Consider the following 19,299-nt stretch of genomic DNA (forward strand, 5'->3'; position numbering starts at 1 on the left):
AATAGCAGCAAAAAAGAAAGGGGATGGTTAGAATTAATTTATGACCAATAGAGTTTTCATTTCATTTTGGTAAGATTGGCTGTTAGGCACTCTACAAGACTATTAAAAGTCTTATATACTGATAGGGCTTGGAAGAAACAGAACTTTGTTACTGATTAGGCTTGATAATGATTATATAACATATATGCGTTTCACCTGTAGGTCTGAATCACAGGTAGTCCTTGACTTAAGAACACAATTAGGACAAGTAATTCTGGTCATAAGTCGAGTCACCATGGTGTAAATCCAGCTTAACCAACAAAAATTGGCAAAAAAAGTCTGAAATTGTGATCACATGTAGGTGGGACACTGCAACTGGTTGTAAATGTGCACTTGTTGCCAGTCAAATTGTGATCATGTGACTAGGAATGAAGTGATGGTTGTAACTTTCAATTTAGGTGATAACTGACATTTTCAGAGCTGTTGTTAAATAGTTGTTAATCGAAGACTACCTGTATGCTGAAAGTTTTTTTTAAAAAACTATTATCCTCAAAAGTAACCCTTTCAAGTAATTGGAATATCAGATATTAATGTTGATATTTTTAACAATTTTGAAACAACAAATTATTCTTACTTCAGATTTTCAAAATCAAAATGAAATCAATAAATACTCTTATTTATTATATAGCATTTACTGCCATACAATGAGAGCAATGTCTAGGTCATATATAGTATTAGATTTATCATACTGTAAAATCCAGGCAGTTATAACGAATTCCTTAAAAAATAAAGTTCTTTAAAGTTAATAAAAATACGGTAAGCTAGCCTGAGAGCTTATTGTTGTTGTTAGTTGTGAAGTCATGTCCGACCCATTGCGACCCCATGGACAACGTTCCTCCAGGCCTTCCTGTTCTCTACCATCTTCTGGAGTCCATTTAGGCTCACGCCTACTGCTTCAGTGACTCCATCCAGCCACGTCATTATTATTATTATTTTTTATTATTTTTATTATTATTTTTATTATTATTATTATTATTATTTTTATTATTATTATTATTATTATTATTATTTGTTGTTATTATTTGTTGTTATTATTTGTTGTTGTTGTTGTTGTTGTTGTTATTATTATTATTATTATTATTATTATTATTATTATTATTATTATTATTATTATTATTATTATTATTATTATTATTATTATTATTATTATTATTATTATTATTATCTAAGCATAAGTATCAGCTACCATTTCTTGAGGGCAGGGCCCTATTCTCCATCACCCCAAACCAATTAGGAAAGCAATTTCTAGCCTTCCTTCCATGTATTACAAATAGTGTATTGCATCTTTTGTTGCTAGAAATGGTATTGTCCAATTCAGTTGCTGAATGTCACTTCATTGTAAACAATCACCTCCATTCCAATTGGCTACTGTGTCATGTGGCAGGATCTAGACAATGTTGCCCTGGGCTATTTGCCCCACCTCCCCAGAAGGTAGGAACCTGAGATTTTTTCCCCCTTAATTTCATTCTACCTGCTCTCCTCCTTAGTTCTACTCTATTTATCTGCCTGCTTCTAATATGTTTGAATCCTTAGCAATTATAAATAAGGGTAGAAAAGGAGCCAAAGAAGAGAATGAGTCAGATTGCTGGACTAGTGATACACTGGATCTTTTATTTAACAATTTAACTGGTATCAGTGAAAAGTTGAATCTTCATGTGTGTGTGTGTTTTCTCACCAATTAGTCAAAGAAATGGTAGATTTCCCCCTCCATCACCTTTTTTGAACAAGGTGAAATTTACTGGGGCTCTACCAGTTTCCCCTTCTAGCAAAGTGACAAGAATGCGAAAATGGCTCTTCCTTCTTTCCTTATTCACCATTAGTCACACTATATAAGAAGGGAGAATGGAAGGGTGAGTTGGTGGAAGGTGCTCCTACAAAATATCAGAAGAAACAATGAAAAAGAAAGTGATTGGTATTTTCTTTTCCAGTATGGATGGAAGGTATAAAGAAGCAGGGGAATCCACCAATGGCCAGCCATGGTAAGCTGGTTCTGATAGAACACCATGCTGTCAACATAGAACAAAGGAATGAAATCCAGAAATTAACTTCTTAAGCTGCCTTCATTTCCAGTTTACAGAGAGGAGCCAAATAGTGTAAAATGCAGTGCAGAAAAGTTCTGAGAATTCAAATAAGTAACTTCAAGAGCCAGGTATTATCCAGAAATAATTGGATGCTTTTGGAATCTTTTGCTAGGAAAAGAATAATATTTCTGTTTTGCTTTGTTTTTCAAAGTGTTTATGCAATCCAAGTAGATTCTGAAAACCCATAAAGACTTACCTTTTTTTCCATCTCAAGCATGCTTGAACGATCTGAGCTTTTCTCCAGTTTCTGCTATTGAAAACAAACGAAAAACTTTGTTGCAAAGTAATATTTTTTTGCAGTATTGTTTAAAACAATAATCAAGTATTTATCAGAAATCCAGACTATACATAGATTATTGCACTCAGTGTTTTTTCAGGTACTATTAATTCTCTTATCAACAATAATAAACACTTTTTTATTTGCCTAGTTTTTTTTAGTACATCCCTGATTTCCTAGAATTTCTTTACCTGAGTTAGTTTGTCCATTTTTGACTTAGTATCTGCGAGTTCCACCTGGGCATCTTGCAGTTTAGATTTCAGTTTCTGATTTTCAGACAGGGCACTCTCATACAGCTAAACAGAAAAAAAAACAAAAGTGGAATTATACCTCAGTATTAGATAATATTCCATCTACTGAACAATCGATGGTGACATACTGGAGAATGATGGTTTGCAAGACTTGCTATTTCATATCCTCTAGAAAAGCAAGTTTTATTGCAGCTCATTTAATTTTCAGCCAACATCTTCGGGTAACTGCATAATTTCATGACAGTCCTGCATCACTCCAGGCATATCCTTTTAGTTCATGTGGAATGAAAGTACAGCCTGGAAGTACTTCTCATAGCAATACTTTGAATTTTACCAGATAAAATTCAGTTTAAAATGATGGTTGGTAAATTATTTGCAATTTGCAATGTTTCATATAACATTTTGGCTATTGATCTTCCAAGTAAACTAAATATACGTTCAAATGCATCTCGGAAAATTACTGAAAAAATTAGACATTATATTCAAATTGTACACCAACATTTTCTTATTCCATACAAAGGGAAAGGAATCAAAGTCAACAACTTCATGGAAAAGGCAAACATAGGAATGCAAATACAGTTATTTGTAATATTATCCAGACACGTTATTAAACTTATTTGAAACTGGACTTTAAAATCATTTCCTTGATATATTTCTATTTCTGTCTTTTATTGGGGCTTTGAATCTGTATTATTTCATTGGCTTCTTCACTGGTTTCCAGCCACATTTGAAACTACTTGTATTAAAACTGATAAAAAGAAAACAATGGGGAAGAAAAGAAGGGCTCGAGATAATCTTATCCAGCGATACGAAAAGGATAGTGTAGGAATTGGATTTGGCCTGGAAACATCTTTGTTTGCAATTCCCAAAGACTTCCAAGTGGGTAAGGTAAATATTTTGTATTTTGCATTGGGAAAGGTTAAGAGCAAAATAGGCTTTACCACCTGCCTCCCATGATACCTGATTCCCTTGGCATGTGGCTATTGAGACAATGAGAGAAGCCTAGCGCAGGCTTCAAATGAAAAGAAAAAGAAAAATTTCAGCAGCGGCCCACCTTTTTATAATCCTTGATACTATCATCTTCTGTTCTGCTGCTGAGAGCGGCTCTTCTGGTATAGGCACTGCTGCGGCCTGAGGGTCGGTCACTAGGGGTATCACTAGTGACAGTGCTTGAACTTGCTGAATCCAGCCTGAAGTTAGATATAGTTTAAAGCAGGTTCATTCACTTTCAAAATCATTTATAACTTCAGGGGGGGGAAAAAAAGTTCTTACAGAAGAGATACCCAATGCAAGGACAGAAAAATAACAAACTACTAAAAATATTTACCTTTAGCTTAACATGCGTAGAAGTGAAAGAAAGAAAGTTCATTCAAAACTGACAGGAAAATATCATATTTGAAAGGCAAAGGAATTCAGATGAGAGGCGACCACACTGGTCAGATAAAAGATGGTAGTCTTGAAAACAAATATAAGGCCTCATGGGTATAGTTCCATAAGCAGTTAAGAAGAAGCTATTCATTCTGAAAATGTTTATGTTTATATTTATGTTTATTGGATTTATATACCGCCCTTCTCCCGTAGGACTCAGGGCAGTTCACAAGGTATTTAAAATAACAATACAAATCTTACCTGGAGAGCCTTTCATGCTGTAAATAGAGATAAAAGAAGCTCAGATTAGCAATAGCAATAATAAACAGTTTTAACATTATAGCTGGAAAGCTGAAAGTATGACGATTATGAAAGTAAATGACAAATAACTATACCATAAATCCAGCAGGGCAGTAGCTCTGGAACTTATCTAGCAACTCTTTGAACTATTTTAAAATATTGCAGAATAACTGCAGTCTAGGAGTTAAAAATCTTTCTTAAAACATACCATCAGATATTTCTGGCAACATCAGGATGACCCTGGTTAGACTAAAGTATCAACACGAACTTTAAAGAAAGTGTTTATATGGAACATACCGTATTTATATTAAATAAATGCAGAAGTGCAGTATTACCTGAAGCTCTTTTTATAACGTTGAATTCTCATTCTTATATTACTAACTAGCATACACAGTCTTATATTTAGGCATTTGTCATTTGTTACAGAAGAATGAAACACATATTCACATTCAAGTACACTATTCTTTCTGGAGATCTAATATCTAATGGCAAAGATTTTTCCTTAAAAACTTTAAGGAAACTTTCTATCAAAAGACTATATTTGTCAAACTAAGTGGTTTGTTTTCACATTAATTACATAATTACAGAAAAATCTGTGAGCATTTATGTATAGGAAAGATCTATAAGCACATGCAGAGATATTAAACTATATACGTCTGACAATAGACATTTCTCTTTACTACTTAATTCTGAGATACTGCTTTGTATATTTAATAAGTCTTGATGTAACTTTTTAAATCAGAATTTATTTTGATTGCATTTTTTCAGTATCGATCTTAAAAATAATCACATGCTTTCTGTTTCATATGGAAATTGTACTACAGTTATATTAATTAATCTAAGTAATGTTTATCACATTCTGATGTGCAGCTGCTGTTATTTCTTAGATATTTGTTCTCAATTCTGAAACGGAACTCTTAAAATTTCTTTACATAATACAAAATTGACAAATCTGCTCCAATTTTTTTTTATAAACTGAACAACTTATAATTTATTATATTTAAACTAGATAACCTAAGCTTAAGATTTAAGGCCACATTAGCTTTCTAAATTTCATACTTATAACTTAAATCTATGAAGTAAATTATTTAGAAGTAAAACCTCATTTTATGACAATTATAAAAGTCATGTTTATTTTACCAAGCAAATTGTTTTCTGACCATCAACATTTCACTATCCAACATTTGGATATTTTTCTGACAATGGCTCTAACAAGTTTTGCTGCCTAGAATAACTTAATACACCATTATTTTGTACATATATTAGGCCAAAGTTTCTTTTGCCAAAAATAGAGAAATACAGAGATATATGAAAACTAATGCCTATGCTTTAAATAAATAAAATTAGTTTTAATGGAAGCTTTCCATAACATGTCAAACATATGGAGGTAATCCACTTAAAGTATAGCAACGTAAGTATTTATATTCCACAAAGCAAAAGAACAGCATCTAACCATCCTTGTTTGGGCTTGCAAGCTAAGCAGGATTGAGGCTGGTAAGGACTTGGCTTGGAAACCACCATAGAATTCCTTTTAGCTGTAAACTACACTGGGAAGTAAAAAAAAATATATTCTGGAAGAATGTGGCAGGAAATGATTTCTGTTATGCAGAACACTGTATGGATATGACCATGTAGTCACCAATCAAGCACCACTAGGGAGATTTTACTTAGAATACTTTCAAACAGAAAATTTGTCAAAAGAGGAAAGCACAATTCCAATTAAAGTACTGAGGCCGGCTAGTTTTCTCTAATAACATTACTACGAAGGAAGTATCTGTGTGAATATGCAGCATTCATCTATTTAAGAGGGGTACACGGCAAGGACTGTATTTATTTGAAAAGAAGACAACCCTGCATTTCCAACAGTTTCCCTTTTTATTCTACTCTCAGTATGTTCAAGAAGCCCTCCTATTTTAAAGACAAAGTGAGGGGAAAAAATTAATCTTTCTAGCAGACAAAGTTGGTATATCATTCTCAGGCATATCATGTACTGTATTCAAATATAAATGTAAAAAAGTGGGTTTGAGAGTATGTGTGTGTGTGTGTATAATATATAATTTCTATGACTGAGGAACAGAAAGATACGCCATCTTTCCCTAGCAGTGCCTTACTGAAAACGTATGTCCAGTTTTACATTTTAATTAAATACATTTTGAGCATTACATGACAATACAGCTTAGATGTGGTACAAAGAGAAATCAGTATTAGGGAATGGTACAGTTATAGCAAACAGAATGAAATAATTTATTAAAGCAAGGGGTATCAGGCTGACCACACTTTTCAGGAAATTAGGTTCACTGAAGCAGAAGGAATTGTAACTCAGCTTTTGCCAAGCTAGTCAAGTGAATAAAAAACTAAGGAAGTCACAAGAAATTATTTGACTTTTTCTAGAGTACCTATTGGAAAGCTCCGGCCTCTTCTGTGCTTGTAATCCTTACCAATATTTGGTTTGTTGCATCCCACATAAATCTCGATTGCATAATAAAGGTTATTAAATCTAAAGCTGAGACTAGAGTGAATTTCTGTGTCATAGACTGCTTTTTTTTTAAAAAAAAAGCTAAGTCTTTACTTAATGCAGCATTGTTAATGAATGCATTTTAATTAAAACTGCAAAGCAGCTTGCATGATATATCCAGCAAAATTGCTTACAGGTTTTTCTTAAAGAAAAAAGGCAAATATTAATTTGGTATGGCAAAGAGAACATTATGTAAAGAAAATGGAGCTTTTCTTATTTGTTTTGGTGCCTTCAAATCAAGTGTTAATTTTTGACAAATGTGTGTACAAGTTTTCTTGGCAAAATTTCAGAAGTGGTTTCCCATTGCTTCCTTCCTAGGACTGAGAGATAATGACTGGCCCGAGGTCACCCAGCTGGCTTCATGCCTAAGGTGGAACTAGAAATCACATTCTCCCAGTTTTTAGCCTGAGATCTTTAATCTCTAGGATAGATAACTACCATTGATGATGGGCCACAAACTGTAATTGGTATGGAATGTGATTGTTCTTTCTGTATTTAGGCTATTAATAGAGTTGAAAGGGAACCTTGCAAATCAGAGCATAGCATAAGAGAAACAATATGTTTCTTTGCACATTAGTATCTTCCACATCCCTCTATAAGAGTAGATGCAGGAAACAATGAGAGGGAAAGTGTCAAACACTTAGCTAATAACTGAGAGTTTATATTTTGTTTCCTGAATAGAAAGCTGCAGCAAAACCAAAAGAGAAGCAACAGTTTAAAAGCAGTAACTCAGCCAACCTACAAAACACTAAAAAGAGCACCTGAGAGAATTTTCCCAAACTGTTTTTGGCTGACCCAACTGTGAGCCTGTGGCAGTAGTGAAATAAAGAAAAATGAATAAATGAAACTGCATTGCTATGAATTTTTTAGTTTCATTGTGCTTCCTTTATTTCTGTTTTTAATAAAAAGGAACAGGGCTAGGTACTGGAAATTATTCTGCAATGTTGACAACAAAGGGATTGTAAAGAGCCAGGAAAAACATATCGTTTTGATTGTAGATACGTGTAGGATTATGGAACATTATAAACTTACTTTTAAAATTCAAAAGCATTCACAGATGGTATAAGTGTAATTAAAAGCATGTTCTTGAAATTTTTACAAGAATGCAGTTTTGAAATGGGGAACTAGGGCATAAATAGCCACTTACTCTTTACCAAAAAAAGAAGAAAAAACTTATTAAATTGGCTTCAATTATTTACTTCTGTTATCAGTACTTAATCCCCCCAAAAAAGGAACAGAGAAAGGAGAAGACTCTAATATTTATATTTCTGCAAACAAAAAAGATTCTACTACAATTTCCAACACCTGGGTTCAAAAATTACAAACGTATTTTAAACTCTGTAGCAGAATTTCTTTTGCATCATAATGTTCCAAATTTGTGCCCAACTATTGTGCCCAACGTTAATATACTATACCAAAGGGGAATTGTGAAATGCCAATTGATTCTCCCTTCGCAATATTTTACAAAAATATTTTATTATTTTCTTTATTGTTGGTTGCATAATTTCAGACACTGAGAAATCATGTACAATATATAGTGCAAATAGTAATAACACAATTAGATCAAGCTATGTGAGATATGAAACCCTTAATCTAAAAAGAAGGGGAAACAAAAACATGTTACCCCTTGGATGATAGAACTGAGTCTGTCCTTCATTTACATCTTGTTCCACTGCACTGGTATGCAAAGGAGACAGGAACTTTAGGGTATTTCAAATTTCATGAGCAGGGAATAGCTGCTTTGATATATATCAGTCCAGAAGAGATGCAATCCAGTATCCTTACATGGAATGTATATCCAAATTTATAATCCCAGTATGTGAATGTGTGGGATAGATTTTTGCATTTAATAGTAGTGGTGGTATTAGCAGTGTATTTTATTGAGTGCATGCTTATAACTTATTTACTAGTATTGGACCTTTCCACCTAAGGAAGAAAGAATACCTTGCTGACCTTGAAACATACTGAGTAGCATTTTAATACCTGGTAAGTATTTGGGAGGTTGATACCAAAAAAGTCCAGGAACAAGCTAAGTTAGGATGTCAATCAAAGATTCCAGAAGGTTAATTTACTTACATGTTCTTGCCAAGACAATAACATGCATGAGAATCACTGCAAGAATTGGTTCCCAGAATGACAAAAAATAAAACAAACCATTAGGTAAACACCCAGCTGTGAACATGTCTTTCATCAGTAAAGATATTGTCTCCTCCCTGGTTGATTAGAAAGCTATTAGAAAAAGATGCTAAAGTCTACCCAATATACACAGTGATATATTGATTCTAAATGAAAGTAGTTTAACTGCTCAAATATTTTTGTAATTCTATTATAGCCCCAGTTCTCCTGCTAAAGAAAGCATCATGCCCTGAAAATAATCACTTTTGGTTTAAACAGCTTTTCTATAATATTAGTAATAAAAAGTGAACCTTAGCAGGAAAATATGAATCAAGGAAAGAACAATTATGTACATGATTGTTAACATAATTATGCATAACTTTTCTTTCCTTGAGGTTTTCCAACTCATATTTTCCTGCTAAGGTTCACTTTTTATTACTAATAATTATGCTGGTGATAGTATATGATTTATTATATAATTTCAACTTCTATTGGCACTTAATAGTTTTAACTCCCAATAAGTTAAGCCCATAGTGTATTACATCAAAAACATGGGTTCAACATTTAATAACAAGGTAATCAGATTCAAATATGATGAATATCAAAATTTATATTACAATATTGTAGCTGTGCTTTTGTTCTTCTAGGGGTCATGAATTCAATAGGCATACATGCTATGAAAACTGGCCCTTCTCCCTTAAATGCTATTTAGTGTTAACATCCAAGAAATGCAAAATAGACAATAGCCAAATTGCAGCCCACACCTGGAAATTGTTCCGAGGACAAGATAAGTATATAAAAATATATAGCAAAAGAAATCTCAATTAATGGAGCCTCGTTTCCTTCCTTAATTAGTTCTAGTTTATTTAGTGTTTATTCTCTCTTCTGAAGCCAAAAAGAACAAGAAAAAATGAAATCTGATGCATATTTTTATTGAAAAAGCTGAGAAACATGCTCAGATGTTACAATTAGTTTAACTAATTGTTTAACTCTTCATTATATTGTTTCATATTTGCTTTCAAGCAAAAAACTATGCATTATATGGGAAACATGTACCTGACTTGAAGATTATTTTTCTGTTCACTGTTGAACTCTGATGACTATGAAGGACTAGGCCTGACATATTAGTATTTTTGAAATTCTGAGTAGCTAGAATCTGTTTTCTTAAACAGATTAAAGGAAGGAAGCCTTAAAGGTCTTCTCTTCCTTCTTGATTTTTGTAGTCAGCATCTTCTAGAAATGAACCATTTTATAAGAAACTGCATTCAATATATGCCTTCAAGTAACATTATTGATATTGTTGCTATTGTGTCTTACATCTGACCTTCCCTTGGGCAAATGATTAGGCACTGGAACAGACAGGTCTTTCATCTCACACGGAACAGCTGTTCATATAAAAATATCACTGTAATTCTAATATGGTCTTTATGGGAGTAATATGAAATATTTTTAACATCAATAATATACCAATTTTAATATAGGAAACAAGTTCTAGCATTGCTCTTTCATTTCAAGAGTAAAACTGGAAGACAGTTCATTATAGCATAAGGTGGCTATTGAAAAATCATAATCAATTCTGAAACCTAGAAGAATCTACCTTCTTCAGTTACCTCTTCCAACACTGATAGTATGAATATTATGTATGGAAGCTATTTACTGTCTTACATTTTTCATCACTAATTGGAACAGTAGTCATAGAAAGTAAATACTTTACACAAAGTAGATTATAGGAATAAGACAAAAGGCAATGAGACAAATATTACTAAGGCTATATCTATCTATCTATCTATCTATCTATCTATCTATCTATCTATCTATCTATCATCTATCTATCTATCTATCTATCTATCTATCTATCTATCTATCTATCTATCTATCTATCTATCTCAAGTTATCATTAATGTTTCTTAAATATCATGAACATTTTGAGAGCCAGATTGGTATATGGCCTTTGGCCATAGTTGCCTACCTACTCTTCAAGTAGAAGCTGTGTATCCAGGAGGACCCCCAGATATGCTCCAAGTCTGAATAGAGCAGTGTCATTCTGTCCAGAACTAAAGATTGAAATCCTTCAGTTCCCACATCCAGGGAATTCAGAATCCATAGCCACTCTGTCTTGGCAGGGTTGAGCCACAACCTCTTCTACTGTTTCTAGTTATCATACCTGTCAGATACTAGGACAGAATCTCTTCAGCTTCACTTGGATAGCTGGCAAAAGAGATGTATAACTGGGTGTTATCAGTTTATTGGTATTATTTCACCTCGCAGTGATGGATGACTTCAGCTAGTGGTTACATGTAGATATGAAAAAGAGGGGGGAGAAGTTAAGAGTCCTGTGACAGCCCACAAAGCACAGATGGGGGGTGCTAAAGCCTGACCATTCCTCTACCACCAACACAGATGGTGCTTCAAAGGAAGGAGAATCATTGCAAAATATTGTCCACCACTCCCAGTCTCTGATACAGAGGTATTACATGGGTTAGGTTGATGGTACAAAGTTCACCTAAAATCAAGAGGGCCCACTGTTTAATGGATCACTCCCATTCTAAGCTTGCAATAGGTCAACAATAAGCACTATTTCAGTACTATGCCCTGGTCTGAATCTCAACTGAAAAGATAATCTGCTTCGTCCAAGGCTCTCTGAAGTTAAGAGGCCAAATGAAGACATTGTTGGAAACTGGATGAAAATTGTCCAGATTAATTGAATCCAAGAATGGTCTCTTGAAGAAGGGGCCTATCACCATCTCTTTCAAAGCTAGAAGAACCATTCCTCCCCTCCAAGGGGCATTGACTACCACTTGGACCCACTCACATGTGGATTCTTGGAGGCCTCAATCAACCATGAGGGACATGGATCTAATATATATGGGCGCCGCTATATTTTCAAAGTCCCTGTCCACCTCTTCAAGACTAACAGGCTTGAACACATTCTAGATAGGTGCTACAGTCACGTTCATAGGACGCAAACTTAAGAGTGAAACAGAGCGATTTTATTCACCAACTGCTGAGAAAAGCTTCACAGTGAATCTGTAATTGCTCCACCAATTCTTACTGAGCCAGAAGGGCCTGCTGGCTGACACTCAAAGACATAGTAATGTGGATAATAAGCTTTTTTCAATGCCCATTTTCCCACAAGCAAGATTCCAACAAAAGTTCTTACAAGCAGTCCTCACTTAACAACTTTAATTGGGACCATATTTTTTGCTGCTAAGTGAAGCAGCCATTAAATAAAACATCATGTGACTACATTTAGCAACAGCATTTCCAGTAGTCATTTCCTGGTTGTAGTTGTTAGATGAGAACCTCATGTTTCTCCTGCTCTGCCCTACTGTGTGCTGCCCTATACTGTTTCAGTTCCCACCATCCACCTCTCTCCCAATCTCTGCTCATTTGGCACCCTTGTTCTCCACCACTCCAGCCACCCTGTACCTGACCATTGCTGTTCTCCCCAGCTGCCCTTCACCATCTTTTTCCTCCCTTTGCTGACAAGGCACACTAGGCTGAAGCACCAGTTGGCCATGTGGTGGACATGTTTTCAGCAGCTGCCTTGGCTGGGTGCACTTTGTCAGCAGTGAGATAAAGATGGCAAAGGTCAGTTAGGGAGGCAGATATGGTGCAAGGTGGTAGGGTGCAGGTCAGAATATAGGGTGGCCAAAAGGCCAGAGATGGGGGAGAGGGGCAGTATAGGGAGTTTACATGCACATGCAAGCACCCAAATTTTAATCACGTGAACACAGAGATGATTCAACAGTCATAATTTCAAAGACCAATCATAAATGACATTTGTTCACTGCTTTGAATGGTCACTGACCATACTTGTCCTTGCTTTGGTTTGTGTTAGGGTTAGGGCATTCTTGATTAATTCTCTGTAGGCCCTCTGAAAACCAGGGTACCTACCAGGATCTGTCCACAGAGACAATCACCAGGACAATCTTAATGCCATAGATTCTTTCCAGGTGATGACCAAGGCCTCAACTGAACTCTATATAAAAATCTGAAGAAGAAAAAAATCTAAATTCTCTCTGTAACATAAAAGGGTCCACGAGATACCTGGGATAGGCTATTTCACTTTAGACTTACTAAATTGAATCCTAAGTCTCAGAGCTACAGATTTTGATTTACTGCTTCATTTTATGTTTATCAGTAAAACTTTAGGCTTTGCTTCATTATGAATTTTGCTATGGTATGAAAACTCTAAAATTCTGGTTTTCTTTGTTGTGAAATGTCTCTATAAGTTTATTATCTGCTTTTTCTTTCTGAACATTGTAAAATTAATAAATTCCATTGCCACTCTCTGAACTTCTGTTTCACCTTTTTTCACTAATTTGAATGTGTAACTCTCTAAAGATTCAAGGTGCTGGTGATGACCTATAAAGCCCTAAATGGCATGGGCCCGAATTATCTTAGGGAGCACCTGCTGCCAGCATCAACTTCCCATCGTCCTGTGCGCTCCCATAGGGAGGGCCTCCTTAGGGTGCCGCCGGTCAGGGAGTGCCGGCGGGTGATCCCCAGAGGGAGGGTGTTCTCTGTGGGCGCGCATGCCCTACGGAATGATCTGCCTGTGGAACTCCAGACCGCCCCTGACCTTCGTTCGTTTCGCTGGGACCTGAAAACCTGGTTCTTTGATCTATCTGGCCTGGACTGAGGGGTTTTAAGTTTTTAAACTTTGTTTTAATTTGTTGGGCTATTAATTAATTTAATTCCTTTTAATTCTATTTCTATTTCAATTTTTATATTGTCTTTTAAATTTTGCCCTGTAAACCGCCCTGAGTCCTTCGGGAATAGGGCGGTATATAAAACTAATTAATTAATTAATTAAATAAAGCCATTCTTTCATCTTATTGAAACAAATATGTTGCTCTCTCTCATTGCATTGAATAATCTGCTAAAATGTCACAGACAACTTTTTATTTGATTGCCCTGTATGTTAATTTCAAATATTGTTTGTGCCGTCTTCCCGATACTGTCATTTGCTCATTATTTATTTGCTCTTATGCCTAAGTCTTAAACATTAATATTCTATAGTTTTGAATGGTCATTATAGTTTTTATAGTTCCATTTTTGGAGTGCCAGAATGCATCAACCTGTTTTATTAGTCTGGTGCTGCCTGTAGGCTCCAGAGCTTGACAACAATACGGAAGTGGTTACTATTGCCTTCTGAGAGGTTTCTTATCAACATTCTAGTCTTGCTAATGTTCCTGAAATTCTCATGTATAATTAATCAGCTTTCATGATTAGCCAAACTCAGCTAGGTGCTGCTATCTACATTGGCCCTAGTCTAATGAAAATGCTGAAAGAAATGTCTCCCCATCTACCAACCCCATAAAATTTAGAAGAGGAGATATATTGCAAAAATATAGTCTTAGAGCAGACATGTCAAACACAAGGCCCAGGGGCCGGATCCAGCCCGCAAAGTGGTTTCATGTGGTCCATGAAGCCATCCTGGAAACAGTGAGGGAACGGCCCCCACTGCCTTGGCCCTGGCCCAGAGACCCTCCTCCTGTCAGAGACCCTCAGATCTCTCCCACTCCTGCCCAGGCCCCCAAGGGTGCCTTGATGCAAACGATGTAGAGCTGGCCATGCCCACCCAGTAGGCCATACGCACTCTAGCCACGCCTATCCAGTAGGCCACGCCCACCCTGGCCATACTCACCCGGCCCCCTGAGGGCAACCGCAATGCTGATGCGGCCCTCAATGAAATTGAGTTTGACACCCCTGTCTTAGAACAATTAGCTTCAGATGACTCAAGCAAACAAACAGACCCTTAAGGGAAAACTAAAGATAAAATCAAGTTAAATCTCATGAAGGCACAAATGACCAGGCTCTAATTATTCTACTTTGGATACATTATTCAAAGAGTCAACTCTCTGGAAAAGGCTCTAGTGGTGGGAAAAGTGAAAGGGCACAGAAGAACAGGACAAAAAGCAATAAGCTGGATGGATTCAGTCACAGTAGCATTAAACGATCTGAAAGACCAGATTAGGGATAGATCATCATGGAGGAAATCTATTTATAAAGTTGATAGGGGTCGATGCATAATGATACACAATTAATAACAGCAGAGTAAATAGTCAATTGATTTGTGTGTTGTGGGAGTCAAAAAGAGTAAAAAAAGAACATGGGGCGAAAACCCCAAACCAAAGCCATTCATGTTTAGTTGCTTGCCAGTACTACCTGTACTGTTTATTTACACAATTTTCCAACCTATGATTGATTTATCTTTATTTTATTTTATTTATTATATATTTACTTATTTTATTCTGCAATTATGCAAATCAATTTAATTTTAAAATTAAAATGTCTACATAGGATTGACATAGCTATTCCATGTTGTAATTATACAGAAAAGAAGCAAGAAAGCTACAAAAAAAAGAGGGTAGGCATGTAGATGAAGGGTGTCTTTTTAATTTGTTTACCATTTGGTGTAACAAAGGACTGATTTATTTCCTTAACAATGAATGTTGCTGAGCCTCTTAATTGAAAGAAGAAAAATGCCTCATTAAGCAATCAACTGAATAGAGAGTATAGATATGGTCATTTTACATGGCTTCAATGCTTTTCAAACTGGAAGATATTAATACTCTCGGTGTTGCTACTGAAGAGGAGAAGAGAGATCACAACAATAGCAAGAGAACTGAGTGCAAAGGGATAAGACACAAGAAGGCAGGAGAAAATAAATGCAAGGTCAGTTCAGAAAGCTGGATGGAGGTAATGAAAATTACTAATGAGGCACAACAAAGCAATGTGGAGCTGTAATAAATACATGGTAATGGAAATAATGGGATAAGAATTCCTGAGAACAGCAACCAACAGCAAAAATAACATGTGATCTTACAACTTAAAAAAAATGTTAACAATGATTGTAATATTTTTTCCAGAGATAAATTCTCAGCCAAGAGAAACATTCTTCATGACTTGAAGTTAAAGGAAGTAATTCATATTTTCCATCAAATTTGCAAAACAAACAGAAGTAAACATATGCCACAGCATTATAAAATAAGCATTAGGTGTTAGTTTGCCTTTATTTGATTCTTTAGAACTGTTTTTAAATTTTCATAATGTGATCGTACTGTATGAAAAAAAAAATCCCCACATCATCTTTAGCACTAAAGTAGATTTGTAGGGGACATTCGGGAAAATGAGAAGATCTGGGATTCAGCATATCCAACCAACACCATGGAAGCACCCTAGGTTTCTGCCATCACAAAAGTAGAACACTCCTGGTGAAGAACAAAGTTCATACCGTTCCGAGATTAAAGGACTGCAATCTTTGTCCCATTTTTGGCACAGCAAATTTCTTTAATCTGGTACACCAATTCCTACTTTTTTTTTTTTACAAATAAGACAATGTGGACACTACATATCTGTGGGAAGTTTGTAATGACCATTGCTATAGAGAAACACTTCAAACAGTTCAGTACTCCCTAGTGATAAAAAGTAGGAGTACTGTTTTGATCGACTAATATTACCTCGTCTCTTTTTAAGCTTCTGAGACAGAAAGGGAGCAATTAAAGAAAATGTCTGAAGAATCTGAGTCCTCAAGTTTCTTTGTAATGCCTACTTGCAAATTCGAAGTTTGTCATTTGAAGAAATAATATGAAACAGAACAATGACAATTGCTGTGTGAGAGATCCAGACTATTTATACATCATATCATTACATCAATATTACACCAAACTTTAAAATGAAATATTTAAATATGTTGGACTTGAGAAACACAGCAGTTTAACAAGCTGTTCAGGTTTTGTCTCATTTCTATTTTAAAAAAGTATGTGCTGGTACAAAATATGTAGCTAATGCAATTCCTGATCTTTATGAAGAAATAGGAAGCAGTAACTACAGATAAAATTAAGTGGTTTCAAGTCATTAAAGTTTCCTTCATAATAAAGCCTTGTTAGAGCTTTACTGTACTCCAAGACGTTAAGGTCAGAAATGAACTGTGCACGGAGACTACATTTAGGATATGTAATGTGTAATTAAGACAAGACCTTAGGAAGTTGAAATAAATATATAGAAATTAAGTGACTGCTTACTCTGAACGTCTTTGCAATCGGGGAAGGAGATGATGGGGGAGAATCAGATTGAGACTTTTTGCTTCGAGTATACTCCTTATTCCTGGTATACAAGGAAGACATGGTCCATTCAGGGTGGTAGCAAGGCAACTTTCAGTAGCAATAAGATAGTACTCCTCTGTCTCTGGCTGAAGATGTTTAGTGATGTCTAAAGTAAGAAGAAACTGGTTTGACAATTACAGTGTTTTATCCATTCTTCAAAGTTTTAAGTTTCTAAGCATCCAGATAATGTTTGTAAAAACATATTATAGTCAGCAGTATTTCATAATTCTTTAATCATAGCAAGATAGAACCAGAGCACTTCTGTAATCATACAGAGTCAGCCTCAAAACTAAATCAGTCTTCAGATCTTCTAAAATATTTCTTGCTAAACAACAGTTTCCATATAGCAAAGCCAGGATGTTTCCAGATAACCAAACAAAAGAAATCTGATCACAAAAATGACAAACCCTAAAGACTGGTAATTTGTCCAGCTAGGAAGAGAGTTCCAAGAAAAGCATTTTTAATCCACAGCATTTATGAGGCAGATCTTCATTGCTGGAACTGAGCTGCATCATCAGTGAGAAAGTACAAATAAGGAAGGAATGCTGCTTCAGAAAAGGGCAATCCAGATGAAGCTGTGTTTTGTTCCGTCCTCCAAATCAGGAACGCCTTCACACACTTGTGTCTTCCCTCCCCTTTTGCTATTTTCTGACATTCCAAATTCTTACTTGCTCAGTGAGGAATGCTGGAGAAAAGCCAAAGGCATAGATTCACTTTCAACTTGGGATTTGGACTGCTACTTGTATGAGAAAGTAAGCTATCAGTTCCAGAAGCCCAGAAAGCTTCAAGGTAGACATCTCAGCAGAATTCAGCAAGCTTGTACAGACTAAAAATCTAACCATTGTTTAATATAATTGTAAGAAGAGCTTGCTGCTTTTACAAGATTTTTAACAGTTTGGAATCAACATTAGGTAGGTCAGGTACAAGGAGTGGAAAAGTAAAGTCTCTTAAACTTATTAACTGAAACAGATTACTAGATTTACATAAGCTATATTAAATTATATCTCCATAAGGAACAAGTATTCTGTTAAATTAACTAGCACAGTTCATAAAACAGATTCCTCATAGTTATATATTTGCTAAATTAGTTTGGATGTCATCACTTTACTAAGAGGTGCATATAAACATCACACTTATTTTAAAAAGAAAACATTTCAAAATCCCCCACTTTGTGAACCCAACAAGCTTGGTTTTCCAGAATTAAAAACACAGTGGCAGCAGGCAAATTCTGTATGATAAATCCAGATTTAATATTATTTAAAAGTAAGATTGATGTAAATAATAAGACTTGATTAGCTATTACTTATTACCGTCAGACTGATTTCAATGGTTCTAATTTAACCGTGTTTGGAGTCAATCAAGTTGATTACAAATCTCATATTAAAATTTTCACAAGTATTTTAAAAGGCTTTATTATCATTAAATTGCATGTAAAATAAGTATATAACAATCAAGTAAATCTTACTTTTGCCTGTTAGAAATTAGAACAATTACCACCATTGTCACATTTTCTGCTATTCAGGAATAAGTCAAAGATATAAGGAACAAGAGGTTGTTATTCCTGCTTTGCTGGACAGGACACGAGGAGTAACAATATCCTTTTGGCAGTGCAAACTTGCCCTAGGACAGCGGGAGAAATGAGACTCTACCTCACGTGTTTTTCAGTGTCCCTTCCCTCATAACTCTGCTTACTAACAGAAGTACCACCTGTTCTGATGAGCAGTTTATTCATTTTTTACTGCCAGACGAGAAGGTTAACATCTCTAGAAACATTACAAAATTTATTTTGGCTGCTATTGCTTTATGCTGCTTAATCCATTTCTAATGTTAAGGTCTTGTGACTATACAAAATTTTATTATGCTTTTTATACTGTTTTACATTTTTTTAAAGCCTTTGTTATATTCCACCATTAATCAACCACAGTAAGGTTCTCCCTATGTCTCTCTCTCTCTCTCTCTCTGTGTGTGTGTGTGTATAGACAGACAAACACACACACTTAAACACATTTAACAGCTTAGTAAAAGTAATGTAATATTTTATTCATGAGGTAGGTTGATAATTTTATTAATCCATTTAAAATATTTTTTTTGTATTCTGCATCTTGTATTTATAGTGTTTTGTAGTAAGAATCATTTTGTTTTTGTTAATCAGTTAAATTGTCTATGTATTTGAATCTTGCAAACTTGTTACAAAAATGTAAATAATGCTGACCAATGACAATAATAAAGATAAAGAAGG

General features: G+C 35.1%; 1 protein-coding gene across 10 annotated transcripts in view; it reads right to left on the reverse strand.

Moving 5' to 3' along the window:
- Positions 1–19,299, reverse strand: part of PPP1R12B (protein phosphatase 1 regulatory subunit 12B) — a 127,511-nt gene that overhangs the window by 24,525 nt on the left and 83,687 nt on the right. For 5 of the 10 annotated variants that reach the window (XM_081325690.1, XM_081325687.1, XM_081325686.1 and 2 more), the window contains 4 exons: positions 4,278–4,294; positions 3,703–3,838; positions 2,589–2,693; positions 2,317–2,370 (listed from right to left, as the gene is read on the reverse strand). In XM_081325690.1, the coding sequence (XP_081181816.1) occupies positions 2,317–2,370; positions 2,589–2,693; positions 3,703–3,838; positions 4,278–4,294 (312 nt within the window). Of the gene's footprint in view, positions 1–2,316; positions 2,371–2,588; positions 2,694–3,702; positions 3,839–4,277; positions 4,295–16,979; positions 17,167–19,299 lie in introns of those variants that run through there. The other 5 variants (XM_081325691.1, XM_081325689.1, XM_081325688.1 and 2 more) reach the window with 2 other exon arrangements.

This window comes from Vipera berus (genome assembly GCF_964194415.1).
Source record: "Vipera berus genome assembly, chromosome: 3".
Classification (NCBI taxonomy): Eukaryota; Metazoa; Chordata; class Lepidosauria; order Squamata; family Viperidae; genus Vipera; species Vipera berus.